Source organism: Echinops telfairi, unplaced genomic scaffold (assembly GCF_000313985.2).
Source record: "Echinops telfairi isolate 266 unplaced genomic scaffold, ASM31398v2 ScPeMD7_2291;HRSCAF=2852, whole genome shotgun sequence".
In the NCBI taxonomy this organism is placed as follows: Eukaryota; Metazoa; Chordata; class Mammalia; order Afrosoricida; family Tenrecidae; genus Echinops; species Echinops telfairi.
Genome location: NW_022106189.1, coordinates 16,594,448 through 16,620,963, shown reverse-complemented (window position 1 = coordinate 16,620,963; position 26,516 = coordinate 16,594,448). Strand labels below are relative to the sequence as shown.

General features: G+C 37.3%; 1 protein-coding gene across 2 annotated transcripts in view; it reads left to right on the top strand.

Annotated features, from left to right (window-relative positions):
• Positions 1–26,516, top strand: part of RPGRIP1L (RPGRIP1 like) — a 123,485-nt gene that overhangs the window by 76,664 nt on the left and 20,305 nt on the right. For both annotated transcript variants that reach the window (XR_006680409.1, XM_004704667.2), the window contains exons 22-23: positions 15,990–16,173; positions 23,770–23,854. Coding sequence is in view for 1 of the 2 variants with exons in the window: in XM_004704667.2 (XP_004704724.1) it covers positions 15,990–16,173; positions 23,770–23,854 (269 nt within the window). In the remaining variant the exon portion in view is untranslated. The remainder of the gene's footprint in view (positions 1–15,989; positions 16,174–23,769; positions 23,855–26,516) is intronic.

The following is a 26,516-nucleotide window of genomic DNA, read 5'->3' as shown; positions in this document are numbered from 1 at the left end:
ACTTTTAAGGAAATATAAAGCAACATGGATAAGTGGGGGAAAAACGGGAAAGTTTCATAACAACAGTGTACTCTTCAAGGGTAGCAAGGGCTGTCCTATAGGAATTTTGCTATGAAACCTTAGTCGATCAATCCGACAGCCCTAATCTTGCCCCTTCAGACTTGTTTTTGTTCCTGATACTTGTAGAACATTCAAAAGGTACATAACTTGGTTAAAACTGCTGTTTTGAGATGGTGCTAGTCAAGCATACTGAATTTTTCAGGGAAGAGATGGAAATGCCATCTAGATATATAGACCTAGATGGAGGATATGTCAAGAAATACTAAGTTCACATTTTGATACTTGGTTTAGTATGGGGCTCCATGACTTTGTTGCAGTACCTTTTTACTTTCCTTCCTATATCCATCGATGAACTGTTAGTTATTTAATTTCTGCAACAACAAAAATAATTAAACTTTCATAGAAGATAATCTTATACATATATACTTTGCTTGTTTTATTGTAGATTGCTGAAAAATAATTTTAAAAGTAATAAGCTTTGAATTTGAAATTGTGAAAAGAGAATTATGCTTTAAATATATATGGAAAGTGTATTGCTTACCAGAACATTTCTTATTGTAAGGGTCAAAAATATTTTATCAAGTAAATGTAAGTAAAAAGCCCTCACTTTTTCAGCTGATCTATATTAATTATTTATATACATATATATATTTATTCACTGAGATAAACTGGGATTGTTTTCCTTGTTATTTCAAAGAAAGTAATTTCAGTTATTTTGCTACAATTTAATGCATCCTTCATAACTATTCCAAAATGTGATATCCTGTAATGGTTTTAGTTGCTTTCATAAATGTGTGCACATCATTTAAACTAAGAAACTGCTCTAAGCAGTGCTTTGTGCATCAGGAGCCATTAATAAGCTCCCATGTGATTCTAGAAATTCTACTTTTAGTAGTAGACAGTACTGACAAGTATCTTATGTTAGTAGATGAAATTTATTTTATTAAATTGTATACAGCATCAAGTGAAATGGTGTTACCTGAAGCACAGGAACAAAAGTCGAGATCATAATGATGGTGAAATGTATCATTTACTATAGATTGTACCAATTTTTCTCATCTGTTACAGTAGCAGATCATTTAATGTGGATTATGGAACCTGTTTCTTTAAAAGTGGAAAAAATTGTGTAAAGAAATCCTATATACCCTTTAGCCAGATTCACCAATTACCAACATCTTGCTACATTGGTTTTGTTATTTTTATTTTCTGTATTGATGCATATATGTACATATACAATTTTATGAACCATTTAAAGGTTGCATAAATAATAACCATAAGTACCTAAGAACAGTAATACAATACTATTATCTCAGCTATAGACCTCACTAAAATTTTGACAGGTAAAACAAAAATTTTTTTTGAGAGTTGCCCCAGTAATGGCATTGATAGCATCTTATTAATCAGGACAGGATCCATAGTAAATTTTTGTTTAGCATTTACTGTGTGTCAGACATAAAAGTTACAATCCCTTCCCTGAAAGAATTCAGAGTATGGAGGGGAAAGGCCTGATGTTCAGCACCAGGAGAACAAGAACGCAAAGGGTGCTATGGGAACTTCAGGAGGATGCCTAGCTCAACATGAGGAGGCCCTTAGAGTCAGTTAAGCTTGAACCAGTGGTGAAGACTGGCTTAGGAGTAAAAGGAGCAGCACGGTGCAGGAATAACTATAGTACAAAACTCACTGGCACAGAATCAATTCTGACTCATAGCAACCCTATCAATAGACTGGAACTGTCCCTGTGGGTTTCTAAGATAATAAATCTGTATGGAGTAGAAAGCCCAGTCTTTCTCCCTCAGCTGGTAGTGGTTTCAAACTGCTGACCTCGTTGTTAGCAGCCCAACACATAAACCCAGTACATCACCAGGGCTCCTACTATAGGCCAAAGTAACCAAAAAAGCGTGAAAGTTTAAGATACTTCAAGAATGTGGAGTAGTTTCCAAATAAACTCTGCCTACGGTGCTCGCACATAGAGCCCAAGAACAGATTGGAAAGTTAAGCATGGTCCACATCTTGAGACCTTTGTGAACTATCTCAGGACTTTGGCATCTATCCTAAAGTTCAATGAGCATCCAATGAGGATTTTTAAAAGGGAGGTATGATGCAAATTGATGGATACTTTGTGAGCGCTTACTATGGGCCTAGCTTTATTTTGGACCAGGGAATATTCCAGTGAACCAGAGTAAAAGAACTATCTTTATGACATTTACACTTTAGAATTACATTTTAAAATAGCACTCTTTCAGTAATGTATAGAATAGATTATAGGCACAGAGTTAGAAAGTAATTAGATATCTGTACTCTGTGGCTATCACCACTTTATAGATTTTCTTGAATTGGCTCTACCTCATAATGTCAATTAGGGATAGAAATATTGTCCTAGATAAGTGTAATTTGTGCCAGTTACACCATGAAGTTGATTTATCTAATACACTGTATAAGCAATTTAAGATCGTTTGGTTGTGTTTTTATTTTGAAGGTTACAGAATCTGACAGCTCCTAGTTATTTCTTTGTAATGTTGATCCTTAAAAGGAATCGAACCAATTTTCCAGGACTGAAACATATTACTTAGTCCTTTCTCTTTCCTTCATGTCTGTGATGTATAATTAATCATAGGTTACTTCATTTTGTTTCATTTCATTTACAACATTTATGAGCTTCACTTTGTCTATCTGAAATGCTTGTCCCCTCTTTTCCTTTCCAAAGTGGTGTAATTAGTGTTAGCATCTTTTTAAACAGGCTACATAAAGTTTAGTGGCTGGATTAAATCAAATCATTAACATAATGTGCTACCCAATTTGCCCCTCTCTTGCTCTGTCTCCAGGACATCAAAGTGCCACAGAGTGCCATGTAATTGGGCTTTGCTGGCCTGTCAGGTTCCGTCAGCCTGATGACTGCCCTTGGTCTAAAAAGCTTCTAGGCATGATAATTAATGGTGGGGCAACAGAGGAGGAGCCTGAGTATTGTAAGACTTTGGACATTTCTCTATGAATATTTGATTAATTTGAATAATCCAAACTTAGCAGTATCAATTTGATGTACAATACACTGATTAAAAGTCTTGTTTCAGGTTCTCAAAATAGACAGCAAATCTAAGAATTTGCATTTGCCTCCACACTTCATGACAAAGAATTAACAGTCCCCTCTGAACAGGATTTCTATTGTTTTCATTTAACTAATACAGCTCTGTTTTCCCCATGAAATGTATTTCTATCTACTCAGTAACTTTCTTAACAGTTGCCCACAGGTGAGGACTGGCAACCACAGGCTGACAGAGCAGCACATGCTTTGTGCATGATGCTTTTACACCCTTCTCCTCTACTGATATTTAGAGCAGTTTTGTAAAAGCTGCCATATCCAATTGTACCAAATTGCAATTCCACCTGGAAAGCAGGTTCTTTTGAACATTATAAGCTGGCATTCTCAGGAGATTGTAATGATGACATGCAGCAAAAGTTGGGTTTTTTTCACACATAAAATCGTGGCTTTTCAAATTCACGTACTAAAACATTGTCACTTTAGACTCAAATATAACATCCTACCAGTGAGTAGAGATGTTTTTTTCTAATCTATTGCATTTAGAAACTTAAGCCAACAATAGTAAAATTTTAAATGTTATATAAAATCAGAAATGTCAAGTTTAATTTCTTAATAATAGTTGCATTGCAAAACTATGTTTTTCAACTACTATCTCTTACTGATGTACCTTAAAGAAGCCCCGGTATTGCTTTGGATTAGGTGTTAGGCTAGTAACCACGAAGCTGGGGCTTCAAATCCTAAAAAGCAGCTCCACTCTGGTTTATAGAGTCCATATGACTTAATAGCCACTTGACAGCAACAGGTTTGGGGGGTAGATGCCACTTCACAACAAACAAGTCACTTTTATTTTTACATATGCATATGCTTTTAAATGAACATACAGATGTTACATTAAAATTTATGTAAACAAAGAAAATTATTGGAAAGATACACAGCAAGCACATGTAGCAGTATCTCTGGGACATGAATGAATGTGGTGTCAGGAAATTGTGACCCATGTGCCAAATCCGACCCTCTGCCTCTTTTTGAAAGTAGAGTTTTATTGCAATACCGCTGAACTTGTGACTAGATATCCAAATTCAAGATGCCGGCTCTAAGAAAGGCTTTCTCTCTGTTGGCCCTGGAAAAAGGCCTTTTCCTCGATTAGTTGTTTCTAGGTGATCTGCACGTGACTGAGCATCATTATCTTTCCATCTACAATATTCTACTCTTCAGCTCACCAAAATTCATGTCCTTGCTATATGCCAGACACATTTACCCTATCACATCATCCCCAAAGTCTTAAAATCCACTCCAAGTCCAAAATCTTAGCTTCTGAATCATGTAAATCACATATAGGTAAGACTTCAGGCATATTTCTTTCTGGGACAGAATTCCTCTTCAACAGTGAACCTGTAAAACCTAAAATATAAATGATATATTTCCTAAGTACAATGATAGAACAGGCACAAAGTAGATATTTCCACCACAAATAGGAGAAATTGGAAAGGATAAAAAGAATAATACCAAGCAAGTCCAAAACCCAGAACAGTTTAGATTAGCTCTCATGGCTTGAAAGCAGTCTTCTGCTCTCGCCTGTCCTCCAAACTGGTTGTTGTCTAAACCCTCTGGATTCTGGGTGGAGGCTTCTTGGTCTTGGACATCAACTTTGATTTCCAGGCCCACTGGGACAGTGTATATCCTTGGTTTGGGCAGCCCCATTCTCCTCCACTGTCTGAGTGTGGCCCAGACCCTAAGCACCAGAAAGCCCATTCTGGTGGTCCTACCACCTCAACTTTGGTCATTGATCCCATTCTCTTGCCCAAACTGAGTGGCAGCCCGGCACTCAGGCACTGAGCTGGTGAAGAGCGGATGCTTTGCAAAGTGACAGGACATGGCTGTGCCTTTTGACCCCAGAAGCTGTCCCTACCCTTTTAAGACCCCACAGGTGGTAGCCCCACCTTTTGAGACTGAGATAACTCTGCTTCTCATAATTCTTCCAACCATTATACTGATCTCGAAGCTGCTCCAGGATGGTTCTTTTCTTTTCATGCAGGAGAGGTGTTAACACCTTTTGGCCTGTTTCCTGCCTGTAGAGTAGGTAGGCAAGCAGTGTTTGCTGTTCGTTCTTTCTCTGTCTCCTGCAGCCTTCTCTGATGGATTTTCTGAGTTGGTGGCTGGTTAGCTCCAGCTGTCACAGGCTTACTGTCTTTAATAGAAGATTTATGTGTATTCATGTCCTTGGTGAACATTACAAGACACATGCCCTTTGCACAACAGAATTTTCCAAATCGTTAAATTCTGTTGTCATTTTGCAATGTTCATTTTTAAGTTTATCTCTTTCCCCACAGTTTTTTAAAATCATTTTATTGGAGGTTTGTTCAGCAATTATCACAACCCATACATACATCCATTGTGTCAAGCACATTTGTACATTTGTTGCCATCATCATTCTCAAAACATTTGCCCTCCACTTGAGCCCCTGGTATCAGCTCCTCATTTTCCCCTCCCTCCCCTCTCCCCCCTCCCTCATGAACCCTTGATAATTTATAAATTATTTTGTCATATCATACACTGTCTGATACTTCCCTTCACCCACTTTTCTGCTGCCCATCCCACAGGGAGGAGGTTATATGTAGATTCTTGTAATCGGTTCCCCCTTTCTACCCCACCCTCCTTCCACCCTCCCGGCATCACTATTCTCGGCATTGATCCTGTCCTGGGTTCCCTGTGTTTCCAGTTCCTATCTGTGCCAGTGTATATTCTCTGGTCTAGCCAGATTTGTAAGGTAGAATTGGGGTCATGATAGTGGGGGAGGAGGAAGCATTTAGGAACTAGAGGAAAGTTGAATTTTTCATCATTGCTACACTGCACCCTGACTGGCTCATCTTCTCCCTGCAACCCTCCTGTAAGGGGATGTCCAGTTGCCTACAGATGGGTCTTGGGTCCCCCTCATTCACAATGATTTTATTTTTTTGTTCTTTGATACCTGATCCCTTCAACACCTCATGATCACACAGGCTGGTGTGCTTCCATGTGGGCATTGTTGCTTCTGAGCTAGATGGCCATTTGTTTATTTTCAAGCCTTTAAGACCCCAGGTGCTATATCTTTTGATAGCCAGGCACCATCTGCTTTCTTCACCACTTTTGCTTATGCACCCATTTGTCTTCAGCAATCATATTAGGAGGAAGGAACCCCCCCATCCTCTTTAAGATCTTGCTAGAAATCTCATCTTTCAAGAATTCCTGGTTGCTCAGTGGCTAAACATTAAGTTTCTAACTGGAAAGTTCACAATTTGAATCCACCAGGCACTGCATGAAAGAAAAGTAGCAATCTATTTCTGTAAAGTTTACAAATTCTACCTTCCAGCAGACATTTGAACATAATTCTGACAAATTTGCCACTACAGAAAATTCATTACCTTTCTTCCATCGTCCAATTGTGTGTCCTGTTTTTCCTTTTTTTTAAAGCCTCACTAGGAGCACATTTTTAACACCCATCTTTCTGGAAACATTCTGTTGCTGGCAGGCACCATATGTGTTTCTAAGATGATAAAGACTTCTCCATAGCTCTTTTCACTCCTTTGTGAGTCCTCACCAGAATTGCCCTTGACATCCATAGTGTTATCAATGGTCTGTTTAGGCAATCTAGGCTTTTAATACTACCCACCCACTGACATTGAGCTGATTCTGAACCTTAGTGACTCTATATAGGGTTTATGAGGCAGTAGTCTTTATGGAAGTAAGATAATGACATCTTTAAGGTAGGTTTGAACCATGTGTCTTGCAGTTAGCAGTTCAACATTTAACCGACATCAACACCAGGGCAACTCTTCCAGCCTCTCTCTACCTATTACCCAATTCCAAAAGCATTTCCACTCTTGGTACCATTGGTGGCCTAGTTATCTAGTTCTGAAAGAACAGAAATACCAAAAGTATGTGAGCTTTAGTAAACAGAAATTTGTTTTATCGATAAGGCTAAAAATCCAAATTCAGTTTGCCAGTTCTAGAGGAAGATTTTCTTTCTACTTGCTGGCTTTGGATTAAGTCTCTGTAGCTTCTGCTTCCTGTTCTTTGGAAGTCTCCATGCTGTTTTGGCATCTACCTTATCCCATCTCTGCTTAGTCTCTTGCTTATTTAATCTCCTTTTCAAAAGAGATGGACTCAAGATACACCCTACACTAATCCTTCCCAAGAACACAAAAAAGACCATTGCCTAATGGGATTATAACCACAGACATAGAGGTTAGGATTATAACACATTTTGGGGGGGAACAAAATTTATAGCACACATTTTTGGGGGACACAATCCAACCCATAACATATACTAAAATACTAAATGGTAACTAAACAACAGGTTAATCTTAGAAAGGTCAGTAGATATAGGATGAGTCATTTTTTATTTAAAGCTGAGGTTCTCAAAGTATAGTCCCCACCCCGCAGTATGAGCATCAGCTCAGTGTTCATTAAAGATCAGACGCTCTGAAGGCGGAGCCCAACAATCTGAATTTTTCAAAACTTTCAGATGATATGGCATATTCTGAAGCTTAAGAGCCACAGCTTTAGGAAAAGCAGTACTTCTCACCTTGGGCTTGCTGAATCTTGGAATCATCTAGGGAGCAATTTTAAAATGCCAGTGCCCAGGCTGCACCCTGAGTAATTAATTCCGAATTTTATTTAAAGCTCCCCTGGTGATTCAAATGTGCAGCCCAAGAGTTGAGGACTATCGTACCACATCTGTTCCCAATGATGGTCAAAGTAGAACAGCATATCAAAATCACCTGAAATTGAGAGTAATTTTTAAAATTCTCTCATTCATTGTCCCTTCTGCCACAGTAAGCCACAGTTAATGATGGAAATGTGTCATATCCCTCAGGTGTATTAAGACAGGAAAAAATATTCCCAGCTACTATTTTAGAACATGTGGTAACAAGCTTTTGTAATCTGCTGACCAGTTTAAATTCCCCAAACTCACTGTCATCAAGTAGGTTCCAGCTCTTAACAACCCTATGGGTCAGGGTAAAGCTGCCCCGTGAGTGTCTGAGACTAACTCTTCATGGAAGCAAAAAGTCACCTCTCTGTTCCATTAAGTGGCTGGCGCTTTCTTACTGCTAACCTGACAGTTAGCAGCCGAATGTGTGTAACCACTACAAGACCATTTTAGAGACAGTAATTTTCATAGTTTGTAACAGAGGTGGGGTGATGGGGTTACAGAGGGTTACATGTTGGACTGGAAACTGCAAGGTCAGCAGTTTGAAACCAATAGCCGATCCGTAGGAGAAAGATGAGGCTTTCTTTTCCTATAAAGAGATATAGTCTCTGAAACCCACAGGTGAAGTTCTACCCTGTCTTGTCGGATAGCTATGAGTCTGAATCGGCTTGATGGCAATGAGGATTTATTTTGTCTATTTGTTTGTTTTATAAGTGAGTTCAAAATATTGTTTGATAAATAAGCATTTTTAGCCTGTCACTTTTAGATCCTCATCCTTGAAGCTTTCAACTTTATATTATCTGTTCATTCAGTATAGTGCGCTTAGGAAGAAAATTTTAGAAAAGATAGGTTACTGTGACTGATGAGAGCTGGGTTTTTTTGTTTATTTGTTTGTTCAAAACATCATTACCTCAACAGTCAAGTTTCTAGAAAATGGCTTTTCTTTTTTTTTTTTTTTTTCTTTTAAAAAAATCATTTTATTGGGGGTTCATACAACTGTTATCCCAATCCATACACACATCAATTGTGTAAAGCGCAGAAAATGGCTTTTCTATATACTTTATTTTTCCCAAGAACTACCCTGTTAGAAATCTAGAACTTTCATATCAAAGCACATCTGAAGAATGGATATAATTTCCAATAAGAGGAAGATTTGAGGCCATTGTGATATTGGGGGAGAACCCTACATGGAGCGGGGCTTTTGTTTTTTGTTGAATCTTTCTGAAGACTACCCACTCTTAGCTTGAAGAAGCAGAGCTATATGACTCACCATTAGTCAGTATGCATCCCCACCTTGAATGGAAACCTGATGGTGCAATCGTTAAGTTGTCATCTGCTACTTCTCACCAGAGTCTGTTGTTGAAACTCGCCAGCCAGACCATTGGAGAAAAGACCTAATGGTCTGCTTCCAAAACAATCTCAGCCTAAGGAGCCTCTCAAAGAGTTTCATTCTGTCCCATTGTTTCACTGTGCGTTGGCACTGACTCAGCTGTACGCTTTGAACTTAGAGCTTACCTGAATTAAAAGTTGAACCACCAGTAGCTAAGCTTTATACGTATTTATTTAAATACCCACACATGCACATAAAAACATTTATATGATGACAAAAGGTAATATCAAGGAAGATTGGTGCAACTGTTTGGAAATAATCTGGCAATCCTATTAAAATTCTCATACTCTGTAACCCAGAAGTTCTACTCCTAAGAAAATTGCACATGTATATCAGAAAACAGAAGGATGTTCAATGCAACATTGTTTTAATAGCAAAATATTACAATCAACCTAATTGTTCATTGGTAGGGAAATGAAAAAATGGACTAAATTATATACATAATATAAAGGGAATTCTGTACAACAGTTAATGAGTGTATCAGACTTTAAACATGAACAAATCTAAAACACAAGATATAACATGTAAAATACAACTAGTAAGGTAATTAATATAGTATATAATACCAATTTATGAAATTGGAAAATAATACTGAATGTTGTTTGTGGTTGTATACATACATAGTGAAAATATGAAAGTGTGTTTGAGAATAATATACATCAACACTAGAGTAGAGGCTGTCTCTAGGGGATGTGAAAAAGAAAAGAATTGGGAGGTGATGCTTTAACTGTATGTGTAAAATGAGGGAGCTGCAAAAAATTCGTGGAAAATTCTATTATCTTTGAATTCAATTTTTCCATGACCTTTCTGACTCTTCCCTCATTTTTTATTTCTTCAACAACAAAATATTTGAATCAGATATGGCAAGATCTTAAATCTGTTAAAGATGATAAGTACTAGAATACGCCAAATTTTCTGTACTTTTCTAATGTTTGAAGTGTTTTGTGGGGGGAAAAAACGAAAGAAGTGCTTAGTTATTGTATAAAACATACAGAATTTTAAGGATTTAGAATGAATAAAACTTACCTGTAATTTCACCATACTTGTATTTAAGTCTAACTGACTTGAGCTGTACACACTGCACCATAGGCCATTCTCTGTTAAGTAGCACCATGTTTCGAGGCTGTCAGGTTGAATCAGGATTTAGAAACTGAACAATCCAACTCCAGTGTGGCTGCTCTGAGAGTTGTAACCAGAGGAGGAATTCAGCAGGACCCTCTAAAGTAAAACATGAAAAACTTAAGTATGCCAATAATAGACCCAAATTAATGCTATCAAAAAAATTTAGATTTAGATAGCCTAAAATGTATATTGGCATCAGTCAGAAAGCAATAGAGGTATTATGCCAAAATTAGGAAACCTATAATTTCTTTTTCTCTGAGAGTAATGCAAGCTGTCATCACATTTCTAGATCATTCAGTCATGTAATGTGCAATATCCATTTAAATCATAGGTTGCATGCAGTTCTTATTTGAAAGATTTTTATTACACTTGCCCACCACAATTAAAATATCTCAATGCACTTTTTGCATGCTGATAGGCATTTTTCTAATGAGGGAACCTAATAAAACAATTAGAAAATAAGGTTTTAAAAGTACTAAATAGAGCCTTACCTAATTAGAGAGGAAACCCTTGTAAAGCTTTCAGTGTGGATTAAATGTTAACATGAAACCCAAATCCTCACAACTAGACTAATAAGCAATATCATGATAAAGAGAGAAAAGACTGAAATTGTAAAGGATCTCGTTTTCCTTGGATCCACAATCTGCGTCCAGGGAAGCAGTAATCAAGACTTCAAACAACATATTACATTGCGCAAATATGCTGCAGAAAAATCATTCACAGTGGTTAAAAGAACAAGGAGAGACGTCACCTTGAGGACCCAAGCCATGGTGTCCTCATTCATCTCCGTGCCCACAAAAGGTAAGACAATGCATGAAGAGGACTGAAGCAGAGCTGACACATATGAATTATGGTGGTGGATAGACATCTTGAATATACATGCTGCCAGAAGGAACAAATCCATCCTGGAAGAAGTAGTCAGAGAGTGCTCCTTGGAAGCAACAAATGGCAAATCTGTCTTACATACTTGGGCATGTTATCAGGAAAGACCAGTCCTTGGAGAAGGACATTATGTTTGGTAATGTAGAGAGTCAGCCCAAAAGAGAGGAAGACTTAATAGAATGGATTGACACAATGACTGCAGTGTTTGTAAGAATGGTACTGATAGGACAGTGTGTCATTCTGTTGTACTTGGGGTCTGTGAGTCCGAACGAACTTGACATCACCTACAACAGTAGGTAGCACTTATCTAGCAACAAAGGCTCACACAGAGAGGAAACAACACCGGAAGCACCTAAAGGCTTTTCCTCCTGGGCAACTTACCATATCTGAAGGATACTTTTACTCCAGAGATACATCTGACCTGTTAGTTAGATTGATTAAGTCATTCTGAAAAGAGAATGTTATGCATTTTATCAGAAAAGCTTTCATGACATCACTGTCATATGAATCAGTATACAAGGGGCCTTCAAAAAGTTGTGAAAAAATAAATAGAAAAATACAGCATTCTGCCGTAAACCTCCTATTGCTCTCCCCTTCTAATTCTCATAAATTAATAGTCCTTATCCCCCATTATTTATTAGGAAAAAAGACTCAAACATAAAGAAAAACTGAAAGAATAGAACCCTGCCACCTAGATTCAGCAATGTTGATGTATATCCTTCAGTCTATAGTTAAAATTTAGAACAGCACATTTTCTATGTATTTTGCAACAGTTAATAATCACCCACTTCCTGGAAGATACTTCTTATGTCTCCCCAGTTGATTCCAACTCACAGCCACCTGAAAGGACTGTGGCACCGCCCCCACTGGATTTCCTAGTCTGTAACCTCTTGGGAGCAGATTGGAAGGCTTCTTTTTTTCCACAAATCCACTGGATGGGGTTCAAAGTGCCCACTAACCAAAGGTTAGCAGTCAAGTCCTTGACCACTGAGCTACCAGGGTTCCTCTCAAAACAGATACACCATAAATATTTTCCAAGTGAGAAAACACTAATACCTGTAGCTTCAGGTAGTTCTAGGAAATATATAAAAGATATTCTGACTGTATAGAAGAGATTTACCATATATGCTCGAGTATAAGCCAAGTTTTTCAGCACATTTTTAATGCAGATTTTGTGATAAAATTAGGTGCCTCGGAGGATATTCGGGTTGGCTTCTACTCAAGTATATATGGTAACTTCTTTTGATTCGGTTTCATTCAGTATTTATTGAGAGTCTATATGTGCCATTTGCTGGGCAGGATGAACACAATTTGATCTTGCCTTCCAAGAGCTCACCATCTACAGAGAGAGACAGATGTGTAAACAAATCCATGGTCTTGCAATGTGACTGAGGAGAGCCACTGGCTCTTTAGAAAAGTCATGCTCTCACAAAGGGGCTGGTTAGAGAGTAGGATAATAGAAGATTTTAAAGCAGAAAGGTGATACTTGATTTATTTTTAAGAAGAGAATTCTGCCGCAATGTGGAGAGTGGGGCTGAGAGTAAGGGGTTAAAGGCCAGACTCTCAGCTTGCTTATCATCATGAGTACCAGCTTTCATCCAGTCAATTCCAACTCATGGCAGCGCCAAGGGTGCCAGGGTAACAAAGCCACCGATAGGGGGTTTCAGTCGCTGATTTTCTCGAAGTAGATTCCCCATCCTTTTTTTCAAAGTAGCTTTGGGTGTACTTTCAACCTTTTGGTTAGCACCACATAGGAACACCTTCATAAGAGTAGATCCATTCATGTAAAGGATTTTTATTGACAGAATACTGGGTACCATACTGCAGGTGAGATAAAAAAGATATTGACCCCTACTATTATTGAACTTTAAATCTCAAACAGTCCATTTCTGCTTAAGGTTCTGCTAACGAGGTTTCTTGTATTCCGTTCCCTTTCATTCTTCTCCTTCACTGTTCTGTCCATTTTCTACTGTGTAATTCCATGGAAGTGGTGTCCATTGCCCCTCAAATCAGAGGAGAACACAAAGTTTCTCTACAGTTGGAAATGAAGAAAGAAACTTTGTCTTTTTGTGTGTGTGTCTTTATCTCAAACACAATAAAAGAGCCAATATTCATCTGAAATGCATATTGTAGAGACATTCAACAATTCAGTCACTGTGCTATGTAGAAAATAAAATTAACAAGGCTAGATAACCTGTAGGATATATGGTGAGTTTGAGACAAAATGAAGGAAGAAAAAGTACTCTAAGGTCTCCTGGTGGCAGGTACCCAAAGGGCTGGTGATGTCATCAGCTGAAGCAAGATTTGAGGTTGGGGTAGAAAGGAAAGAGATGAAGAGAAGAGATAATAATAAATTCTTTCCTGACATGCTGAGCTGGAGATCTCTATTAGTAGTTAATGTGGCTCTTAATCTTCAAAATCGTTTATAAACTGGTTGAACTTTCGTTCAAGGAGTTTGAACTCTACAAGAATTGTTGCAATGCTGAGAAATAGTTTGGGTTATACTATTAGCTAAAATGTTTGATGTTTGGAAATTCTTTATTCAGACCTGCTTCCCTAAATAGATACTATTTGAGATTTATATCTTTGTATGTATTCAAGTTGATACATGCAGCATCAAATGAACAATGAGTAACAACAAATACCTTCTTTGTATATTTAGTTAGAGAATTTAAAAGGACATAAAATGGGAGTAGGTAGAGATACACAAAAGAAAAAAACTGAGCCAGAAAAATAAAATAGATATCATGCAAAGAATTTTAAAGCTCATTAGATGGTATGATGTTGGGGACAGGGGGGTGTTTTCTTTTTCTGACTGTGAGCTAAGTATATACTTTCATCTAGAATTATATTTTAAATTTTGAAGAGTTGCTTATGTTCAGATTTGATAGCCTAAATTAGTCTTACAATAATGCAAGAGTTTTAAATCCAAATTTCACAGGGTAAAAATAAACATGTATCCCTCTCTTGCCTTTTTATGGCTATTTTCTTTAATTATATTGCACAGAGCATGAATGCTTTATAAGATGCTATTGTTATAACAGTTCTAAGTTTGTCAAATCCCTAGAGTGAATTATACCTTATTTTTTGTCTGACCCAGAATTTTAAAACATACAGCTGTGCAGTATTTTGTCAACCAAATACATTTTTAAGGAAAAAGTAATATCATGCAAAATATTTTCTTTGCCATGTCTTCAGCAAGCAGAGAAGGGTTTTTCTGCAGTACGATCAGACAATAGAGCCAAGTTAATTTTTTATGCACGTGAACAGAGAGGGCTTGAGGTTATTAGTTGAAACCGAGTAACCTTTCCAGGCTTTCATCTCTTTCTTTTCAAATTTGAATATGAAAAGCATATTCAAGTCAAAGACCATCACTTTAATGACATTTGGCAGTCATTTGATTTATTAAGTTTTAGAAAAAAATTTCCTTTAAATATTTCATCATACTATGCTAATCCTAGTAATATTGCCAGCTGCAGCCTTGTACCTGTATTAGTGGAGACAGAATGGCACGGAATTTTCTCTGTCATCCTAGTAAAATTTCCATGAATCTCCTGAATAATAAAATAGCCTTATTGAAATATTCAGATTTGGGTTTTTAGGTAAAGTATCTTAGAATACATAATAAAAGAAAATGTGTTTTGAAAGAAGGGAGTAAAATTACTTCATCAAATATTGAGGGAGTTTGACAGCAATGGAAATTATTCTTTAAGGAAATATTTCTATAATAAATACTTAAGCTTTTAAATTTTATTGATTATGTCATATGCTTTTAAAAGCTACGTAATTACTCTGGTTAATTTTCACATAGATTTTTATTTAACAATGAATTTCTAAAATCTAGTCATATAAACAGATTTTCTTTTTCTTTTTTTTTCTAGTTCCTGTTTGAAGTTATAGAAGTCATAGTAGTGTGCCTCTGGATTTAGAAAGAGGGATCTTGACAATAAATAACAACTTTAAAATTATAATTAAAAGCAGAGATAACTGAAAGACATATTGGAGAGATCTAATTTCTAAATCACATTCTATTAAGTATTTGAAATAATTATGCAGGGAAACATTTGTGACTACCTTAATAATATCTATGACATAAAAATCTAAAGGATTAAAGTAAAAAGTAAAGCAAAGATATCTGTTTTAGTTAGTCTATGAATGCAAAGTAGACTATACAGTGCCAGAAAATCGATGGTGTCAAGTTAGATACGAAGTTGTTTTTCTCTTGTGTTTGAAAACATTACTAATTGAATGAAATATGGCAGAATATATGAGAAAATTAACTGCAGTTTCTGTTCTAGGTTATATGGATAGATATATAATAGTTAGAAAGGATTCAACAGGCTTCAGTGTCGGAATAAGTAAAACTTGCTCAGGTACTATAGATTAAGTAAAGGCAGCGATAAACATGTACTTCATTACATAGTTTGAAACAAAGCCAACTGATACTTGTCATTCTGAAAGCAATCAGAGATGAAGATCTCATATTCTTCACTCCGGTAGATACTAGTGGGGTATTTATAGCCTCAAATGTAAATCAAGAGACTATTGCCATGACACTGGTAACTTCAAACCCTGGGGCATTCGAATCTCATTTTCTCCTCTCTGTCGTGAATAATCTATCATGTGTAGCTATCCAGTAGTGTACAATGGTTTCTGAAAAAGAAACCCATTGGCCTTCATGCTGTATGTAAAACTGATGGTAAAAGAACAAAATATTTAGTTTGGGTTTTCTGGTTTGGGGTGGTGGTGATTTGTTTTGTTTTGTGAGGAAAGGTTAATTTTTGTTGTTTGTTTTTTTCTTTAAACAGACCTCAGAAAAAATTCGTATTGAGATTATAGCTCTCAGCCTTAAAGATTCTCGCGTAACCAAAGATGACACTATTCAACGGCTATTTGTTGAGTGTCGATTCTACAGCCTTCCTGCCGAAGAGACACCTGTGTCACTTCCCAAACCCAAGAGTGGGCAGTGGGTCTACTACAACTACAGCAATGGTATGTTTGCTTCATTTGTAATACAGACTTTTTCCCTCTGAAGGAGGTTGAAAGAATAAGAAATTTTTTTCTTTAGTGTTCACATAGACTCATTCATGGGATTCTTATTGTCAGAATAGATTAATAAGCTTCAAATCTTTGCACCAGCTTAGCAAAACGGATTTCAAGTATTTACTAAAGTTAAGAGAAAAGAATAACTTTGAGAAGGCAGTGTTTCTACATATTTCTGTTATATGATGGTACCAGTTGAAAATACCACCTGGCCTGTAATTAAATGAGTAGAAAATATATTTCAAGGTAAAAAAGTAACTAGCTTTTGCTGATTGAAATGACAGTATTTTTCCCTCTCATTTTCTGATCAATGTCTTGTCATCAGATTTGTCTATTTACAAATATGTATGTATCTGTCTTAAGAAGCCCTAGGGTTAAAGTGGGTTAGGTGTGGGTCAGCTGTTCAAACCCACCAGCCACTGAAAGGATGAAAGATAAGATTGTCTGTTTCTTGGAACCCGATAAGTTAGAATAGATTCAATGGAGTGAGTTTGGTTTTAGTGAGTATACAAGGGGGTACCCTCAAAAAAACTGGAATTTCCCCTCCCGCCCCAAAGCTATATATTTAATTTTTTTTACAAGACAACCTTATCACTTCAAAATCCTCTCCATTATTACACTTAATATATTTGTCAAATCTGCAATTCCATTCTTGGAAACATTTTTCAAACTCATCTGTTTGGATGGCTGACAGCACCTCCCTGGTTGTTTTCTTCACCTCTTCAACATTGACAGACTGCTGTCCTTTTGTGTCCCTCTTCATTCTCAAAAACAAAAAAAGTCACACAGAGCGAGGTCAGATGAGTAAGGTGTGTGGGGCAAGAGAGGCATATTGGTTTTTTTTAACCAAAAACCTGCGCACTGAGATGGCTGCGTGAGCAGGTGCATTGTCGTGGTGGCAAACCCAGTCCCCCATCTGCCACAAATCAGGCTGCCTTTGTCACAAACAGTTACACTATCTTTTCAGAAATTCTAAATAGAAAGCTTGATTAACAGTCTAACCTGGTAGAACAAACTCCAAAAGCACTATCACCCCTCACATCAAAAAACAGATGAGCATCATCTTGATCTTGTAATTCATTGGACAAGATTTGGGGGGGGGGGGTTAGGTGACGATGGCATCTTCCACTGGCTTAATTGATGTTGGCTTTCGGGTTCGTAAGAGTAGCACCATGTCTCATCACCAGTCTCATCACCTTGGAAAAAAAGTCTGGGTCACTTCAGAGCTGTTGTTTCAAAGCTTGGCATGTTTCCAGTCAAGGCTCTTTTTGCTGGTCAGTCAGACCTGAGGCACAAATTTCGCAGCGACCCTTCTCATTCCCAAATCTCCCATTAAAAGTCACTGAACCAAGCTCCAAGATAGTCCAGATGACTTCCCCATCTCTTCAATGGTCCACCGTCAGTCTTGGAGCACAAGTGCATGAATTTTGTCAACATTTTTTTTCCATTTGGGAAGTTGACAAACATCCAGTATGAGGTTTGTCATCAATCAACATTTTTCTTTATTTGAAACAAGAAAATGACTCGTACACTCGAGTTTTTCCCATAGTGCTATCCTTGTAAGCTGTGTTCAGCATCACAACAGTTTCTGTGGCAATTTTCACAAGAAGGAAACAAAATTTCACAGCTGTACACTGTTCTCTTAAATTGGCCATCACCCCCCCCAAAAAAATTAGGTTCAAGTGAAACTACTTTTATGAAAAAATTCACTGTGACCAAAGAGAACCTCCCCAGGTGATGCCACTGGATGTACTAACTCAGAACGAGTTGTTTAATGCACACCTAGCAGGAAAAATGCGGACTATGAAAGCTTCGTCCAGTGGAGCTATTTTCTGGTTTTGGGGGCGTACCCACTCATATACTTCTAGCATTTACGATGTTTATGATTTTAACTGAGTGAGGTATAAATTTCATTTAAAGCCTTTTTATAATTTAGCCCACACATCTATTCATCAGCAAGATTTTATCTTTTAAGGTGTTGATCTACTAGCCTATTGACAAGTAACTACTTGACCAATACGGAACCAGTAGACCTTGTAAATTCTTTGATCAATTAACTCTAAAGAATCTTTAGGAATAGTATGTGCTCATCACTGTATGATTAGAAGAAAAAAAATTGATCACATGATCCTAAGTTAAACCTATTTAAGTCTTCTTAAAGCTTCATATTAGAAAAACCAGAAAGACGGAGTATTGTATTTTCTTTATTGAAAGAAGTCCATTCATGCTAATTAAACACTAGTTTCTCACCAACATTATAGATTGCATTATAATCAGCATGTACAACCATGCTACTATACCAGCAGTTATAAATGTTTGTGGTTGCCTTTTTCTTGGCAGCTGGCATTTTTAGAAATAAGAGTGTTGCTCCAGATGCAATCTTGAATATCCAGAGATCTAGTTTTGTTTTCCCTATTCCCGGGATTCTTACTAGTTGTGTGAACTTTGACAAATTTCATGGCTCCCATAATTCTTACCTGTAAAGTGAAGTGCGCTATAAGATCTCTTCTAACTAAGATTCTGCAGTAGCAGGTAGGTTGGGGAATCACATGAAAAGTAGATACTATGGTTCTGAGAAGAACTGGCTTCTTTCTTCCTTTTACTCACTTGATAGAAATATTCTCAAAACTATTTTTCTTAAGCTTGCTAAAATTCCCAGCTACAAAGTACCAGGAAAGTAAAACATCAAAATAGTATTAATAATTAAAAGTTGCTTAGTCAACTAATGTTAATGAATAAACCATAAGAAAAGACAGAGAAAGTCTTTGGGGTTTTGCACGATTCTTCCTAAAGATCCACGGTAAAACATTTGGTTGAATTGGCAACAAAATTGTTTTTAATTTTTTAGAAATTGATTGTACAATGAGGAACTTGGCAATATAGCAGAACAGATGTTTCTATTTGTTTAAAAAGAAGTGCAAATAGTTCTTTGGAATCAAACCTGTGATACATGATCAAGCCCTGATTTTTGTTCATTCTCAGATGGTTCTGTCTAGATTTGTTTGGGGTGGGGTAGTGGAGAGGGTGTTGTTAATTGGTTGGGGGTTTGCTTCTATGTTTTTGTTTCCCCTTAGTAAAGGTACCAATAATCTCGGGCATTTTAAAAGTTGCTTGCTTCTAAAACATTCTAATACATCTTTGAGAAATGAATTCAGTAGAAGTGTTTACTATAGCTTTCTTCAAGTTCTTAGACTCAACTTATACTTACTGAGATTTGACTATGTAAAATTTTCAGGGTTAATTGAAAATAAATTATGGAAGTAAAAAGGAATGTACATTGTACTTAGAAGCCAAGTGTTAATGTTTGAAATTTTTGACAACCTGTTTCTTAGCAATTTGTAAAATGTTAATCTGTGGAAAGTCTTACTATTTTATTTTTTTACTTAAAGTATAAAACCCCAAATCAAACCCATTGGCATCGAGTCAATTCTGACTCAGAGCCACCCTATAAGACAGCATAGAACTCTCCATAGCTCACTAGTTACAGATCCCACTTAAAAATTGGGTAAAGAAATACCTCTCACTATACCAAGGCTATAAATCAGGACAAAAACAGATTTCCATATCTTTCTCCTGCAGAGCGACTGGAGTTTGCAAACTGCAGACCTTTTGGATATCAGGCAAAAGCTTTAGCATTGCAACACAAGTGCTCCACCTTAAAGAATGACACAATGAAAATGTGTATTTGGAAATATATCTCTTTCTTTGTAGGGACATCTTGAATCTGTAGTTAATAAGATTCTCATCTAAATATTGCAGTGGCGTACTATTCACTGGTTACATGGTATAGAAGGTCAAGATAATATAGCCTTACATTTTCCAAATCTCATTAAAAGTTAATGAAAGTAACTTGATTTCCAAACTGACCTCTTAATTCCAATAGAAGTATTTAAAAACAATTTACTCTATGTTCTTTGCTGTTTGAACACCAGACTGGTAGAGAGGTTAACTTGAGCCAGCAATGATTTTACACTGCATTATTACTTGAATCGATAGAAAAGGTACTTATTTATATGCTGCAACCTAAATTGGGTACATTTATGAGGGGTTTAGTTGGGTGATCCCCAAGATCATTCAGTTCAATTCAGTCTTTATCAATAGATATTAATACCAGTTTCACCTACATACAAAATATTTTTTATATATGTACATATTCTTATATAGCATATGTACATATATACTCAGAGCCTACTATCAGTGAAAAAAACTAAAGTTGAATTCAGTTGCTAGACATTGGTAGCAAACACAAAACATATTTTATTGGGTTTGAAAATATTGCTCAGAGAATGCTGAGAAAGCAAGAAAATAGTTTGGGGAAAAATAAGATTAATGATAGGTCTGAAGAATCTTGTCTGGGCTGAATAAAGCCTTCTAGGGAATTGACAATGGGGAGAAAAAAGATTAATGAAATCGTCCAAAGTTTTTATGAGACAGACACAGATCTGGACCCTTCATCTCTGAAGATTAAGCAGTCTGTTGCTTGGAACAATCAAAGCTTAATTCAGATGATAAAAAAGATCTAGAACTTCACACGTCGTTACTAATGGGAGGGAAATTTTGGCAAAAATAAGGATTACAAGGATGATAGCACTCCCAAGGATTCCTCCCATCTCCAATGGCAAGGAGTATACCTTTAATTATAAACAGCTCCAACTCAACTCAAGAATGCACCTATTGGGTTGCATTCTTTTTGAGACCTATGTCTTAAGTTTATATAGAAAATCTAGCAAATCCTAAAAGATGACTTCTGATCAGTTCTGATAATTTTCAGAATCACTTTTAAAATATACATTTGAAGTTTTGAAATCGCAGTGTGTGAACTTCTAATGCTGAATGTCCGCAAGATCATGACTTAATTAGAGCTAGCCCAAGCTGTCTATTTCCTACAGTACTTAATGGACAACACAAAAATGCTCACTAGTTTCTGATCCCATCTGAACAGTAGGTAAAGAAATACCTCTCAGTGATTCTCAGTATGTGGTAACCTGGCTGGCCACATCAGAATCTGAGAACATGCTAGAAATGCAATTTCTTAGGCCCTTTCCCAGACCTACTAAATCAGAAATTGGGGGTCAGGATTGGGGTGGAGCTCACTAGTTCTATTTTAACAAAGCTCCAGAGGCTACTGATGCCCATTGAAGACTAAAAACCATTGAGCAGGTAGATTGAGATCTAGCCTTCTTTATGCAAACCAGAGAACCTAACTTCCATTCCTGTACTTTAGAAAATGAAGTTTATTAGTAGGTACTTTTGAGTGTTTTTCAAAAAGAACTTGTAAAACGTTTTAAGCCCACAGCCCAACTTTCAGCGAAAGACAGGTAGACAATATAAGGTAGACAACATGAGGGAAGTATGTGTGTCTCAGGACAGCCAACCATAGGAAAACCTGGGCCAAAGGATAGCATTTGCCTAGGAATAAAGCTCAGTAGGCAGGAAAGGATGAATGGAAACATTAAGCACAGCGAAGTGTGCTGTTACATTGTGGGGATTGCAATCAGTGTTGCAAATAAAATTATGTATGATCTGGTAGATGGTAAACCAATTTGCAATGTAAACTTTCACCCAAATCAAACAAAAAGCTTTTTTTTTTAAAAAAGAAAAATATAAAAAGTTTTCAGTCAAGGGAGTTGGTTTCAAGCATTTAACGATGTATGTAAGCAATGCCTCTTTTTGAAAGAGTAAAAGGAAAACGAGGTGGTTTCCATTGATACACATATAGTATGGGAAAATTTCTCAAACTCCATACATCTTGTTCTAACAAAGTGCAGCTTAAACAGCAAGAAAAGTTTGGCCTCGTAATTAAGGAGGATGGATTATAGCATGGAGGTTAAGAAGGGCAGGCTCTGGAGGGAGACAGTGGGATTTAATTCTGGTTCTACCACTTTCCTAATAGATGACCTTGGGCAAATTACCTACCTTTTCTGAGCCTGTTTCATCATCTGTAAAATGTGGGTCAGCGTGGATTTTAACCCATGTGATTGCATTGATAATAGTGCCTGCTATAGACACATCACTTAGCTGATGGTGGCTGCCACTACTTCTATATTTGTAAAGAGAATAACAAATACAATCTACAAGCCAACTGTATGAAGTAGAAGGTATCTCCAACCGAACTGATTTTTTTAAAAAGATTAATGATAATGATGTTTGAAAGAATAAAAAAACACAGAAATTCATCAAAACTGGTCTAGGTTTAATTTGATACTGTTCTTTCGGACTCACAGGGTTTGTTTTTAAGCAGTCACTGAGATCACTTGTTGTCTTCAAAGGACATCTTGAATCGTTAAAAATTAGCAAAAACAAAAAATGTCCATTTGAAAAAAATTTTCCACTTAGCTCAGTGTACTTGTATCCACTGATTAATGAAGAACTATCTCTTGGCAGTTGTGGAATTCATCTATTAGCATGGCTTTTTAGTACTGTTAAGTGAAATACTATATTTACAAAATATTGTGAACATTTTGTGCTGGTCTGTTCATCTGGATAATTAGATACATTTACTATTGCAGTGGTATGCAACAGTAAAACGGAAGTCACCATTTGAGTTGGTTATCCAGAGCATCTTCAGTGATGTCTCCTTCATATTGTCTTCTCTTAACCACTACCCTACCCATACAGAGACACTTCTGTGTCTCCACTCCATGTGCCTAAATCAGTGCTGAGCACTTCTTTGTCACTCGTTAATATTTGCTGATCAGAGTCAAACAATTAAGTAAATTGATAGCATCGTAATTTGAAATTGTCTAGGGAAATTTTCTTGATGTAGCGTATGTTTGTCCTGGGGTTGGGGTGGGTAGCCTGAGGAGGCTGACATTATGCTTGTCCCAATACCTTTCGTCCTCTGTGTACTTTCGATTAAGGATAATCTCTAAATTGAGATCTGATCCAGGAATATTGGATCAATTGCCCACCTTAGTATTTCAGCTAAGTGAAGTCTGGCCACAGTCACACGTGCCAATGTGTATCTTTAAAAATCAAATGTGTCCTAAAGAACCTTTCTGCCCTTTCTTCCATATTTCCCTCCCATACCCCCACCCTAAAGCCAGCAAACGTCAGCCTGTGGATTTCCTTAGCCCAGCACACCAGATGCCTCTCTTATTGCATGTTGTGGCAGGAGAGAAGGATGAAATTACAGAGACTGTCAGGAAGGACAAGCAGGGTGCCATATATTATCATTATCACTTGTTCCTTGGGTGAAAGAAACTATAGTAACTCCCTCAAACACAAAGCAATAAAGACAGCTGGCTTTAACCATCGTGACTGCCAGTGCCATTAACAGGCAGTGACAGCAGTGTGGCACTCTTAGATGGTGCTTCTATCTTTCTTGACAGTGTGTGCATAAACCTGCCGGTGATATGACATCAGATCACATGACTATTCAGATTTGCTTCTGCTTTCCAGAGGTGCTTTCTTTTCCTAGGCATACAAGTGAGTTGGCATGACTTGCATCTTTGGAAACAGGTATTTATAAAAATACAGAGTGGTACTACTGTGAACATATGCCTGAGTGCCTGCCTTTTGTGGATTTTTTTCCCTATTATCTAGTGATCTACGTGGATAAAGAAAACAACCAAGCCAAGAGAGAAGTCCTAAAAGCTGTGTTACAAAAACAAGAGATGCCTAATAAAAGGTACATTTTAAGTATTCTAAAGTATGTGGTAGTTGGTATAAAGCAAGTTTTTCTCAGTAGCCTGATATGGTGAAACAGAACAAGATAAGGAATCAGGACACCTGGGTTCTGACTCACTCTGCGACCGTGAATGATATATGACCTCTCTCTGTCTTTCCTCCCAGAAATGTAGTGGTCCTGCCTGACACACAGTAACTGTGAGCATACTACTGTGCTTCAAAAACCAAAACAGTATACAGTATCTATAAAGTATCATTCAAATGTAACTAAAGAGTATAGCAATGGTTGAAAGGGGTGTGCACTCTGGAGTCAGCTGGCTTGAGTACAAATTATTGTCCCATCACTCACTAGCTATGTGACCTTAAACAAATTACTTAACCTTTTTGTGCCTGATTTTCTCCATCTGTGAGATGGAGATGATAATACTATATAAAGTTGTTGTGGATTAAATGGTATATATCAGGCGTCCTCCAACTACGGCCCGTGGGCTACATGTGGCCCACCGAGGTCATTTATCCAGCCTGCCGGGTGTTTTTGCCCCATTTGTTTCTTCACTTCAAAATAGGATATGTATAATGTGCATAGGAATTTGTTCTAGTTTTTTTTTTTCATTTTGTTGGGGGCTCGTGCAATTCTTATAACAATCCATACATCCATTGTGTCAAGCACATATGTACATTTGTTGCCATCATCATTCTCAAAACATTTGCCTTCTACTTGAGCCCTTAATATCGGCTGCTCATTTCCCCCCTCCCCCTTCCCTCATGAACCCTTCATAATTCATAAATTATCATTATTTTGTCATATGTTACACTGTCCGACATCTCCCCCTGCCCTCTTCTCTGCTGTCCATCCCCCAGGGAGGAGGCTATGCGTAGAGTTTTGTAATCAGTTCCCCCTTTCTACCCCACATCCCTTCCACCCTCCAGGCATCGCCACTCTCACCACTGGTCCTGAAGGAGTCATCTGTCCTGGATTCCCTGTGTTTCCAGTTGCCATCTGTACCAATGTACATCCTCTGGTCTAGCCACATTTGTAAGGTAGAATTGGGATCATGATAGTGGGAGGGAGGAAGCATTTAAGAACTAGAGGAAAGTTATATGTTTCATTGTTGCTATCCTACACCCTGACTGGCTCATCTCCTCCCCACAACCCTTCAGTAAGGGGGTGTCCTGTTGCCTACCGATGGGCTTTGAGTCTCTACTCTGCACTCACCCACATTTACAATGATAGGATTTTTTGTTCTTTGAAATCGAACTGGATTTCTCCAACATCCATTGGTTGGCTCTCACCTGGGAGGACCTTTTTCTGTCCATGGCCTCTTTTCTTGGACTTTGTGGTCCCTAACACCTTTAGGTGCCTCCAAAATGGACCTTTAGCTTCTGTCTCAAGAAAGGACTGGCATTCTTAGCTCTTGGGACCCTATAGTATCTTTTTAGTTAACTCTTTGAAAGGTGTATATCGCCTTTTTTGTATCTCAGTTTTTACCTTCTGGAGAAGGGGTGTTGAATGTCAGCTGTCACAAAGTTGACCCCAGCACATAGAGCCCCAGGCAATAATGAAATGAAATGCTGCCTGGGGTTACACTATCCCCATGATTGGTTGTGGTCAGAACTTTGTGATTCATGGGACTTTTGTTTTAAGGTTTGTGTTTTTAAAATTATATTGATATACATGAAAAAAGCTTATAATATTTTATCATTTTTCATGTACACATTAGTGACATAGATTACATTCTTCAAGTTGTACAACTATTTTGGCTGTCTTTAAAAAATGTCCTTACTACCTTTAACATACATTAAATATAGTCTAAGAAAAACAAACAAAAAACCCACTCATCCACTTCTTCCTGCCTTTGGGTGACATCAGTGTTCATCCTTTTGCAACTGATTTGTTTTATCCTGTGTAATGTGTTCAAGGTTCAAGGCATTGTGTCAATTCCTAGCCTTGTTTTTGGCAGATGTATTCAGTGCAGTATGAGCTTCTTTCTTCAGCACCATGGTTCTTGCTCATATTCTACCTTCTGAAATGGTGATATGTCGACTAGTTCTTTTTGGTACAATGACTGTATTCTTTCCATCTTCTCTTGATGTGTCCAGCATCATGCAATATTTTGCCCATAGAATCTTTCAAGATTGCAACTGGGAGCTTGGGTGTTTTTTTCCTTGAATTCTTTCAGTTTCAGATATGCTGAGCATGTACTTCCCTTTTGGTTTTCTAATTTCAGGTCTTTGTGGATTTCGTTATAATATTGGCTTTGTTTTCTCAAGCTGCCCTTTGACATGTTCTGTCCTGCTCTTTGACATCATCCTTTCTGCCATTTGCTTTAGCTACTCTATGATTAAGAGCTAGTTTCAGTCTCTTCTAATATCCACTTTGATAATTTCTTTCTTACCTGCCATTTTAATGACCATTTTCTTTCTTTTTAAAATTTTTAATAAATAATTTTATTGGGGGCTCATACAATTCTTATCACAATCCTTACATACATCCATTGTGTCAAGCACACTTGTACATTTGTTGCCATCCTCATTCTCAAAACATTTGCTTTCTACTTGAGCCCTTGGTATTAGCTCCTCATTTTCCCCCTTCCTGCCTGCCCCCACCCCATGAACCCTTGATAATTTATAGATTATTATTATTTTGTCATGTCTTACACTGA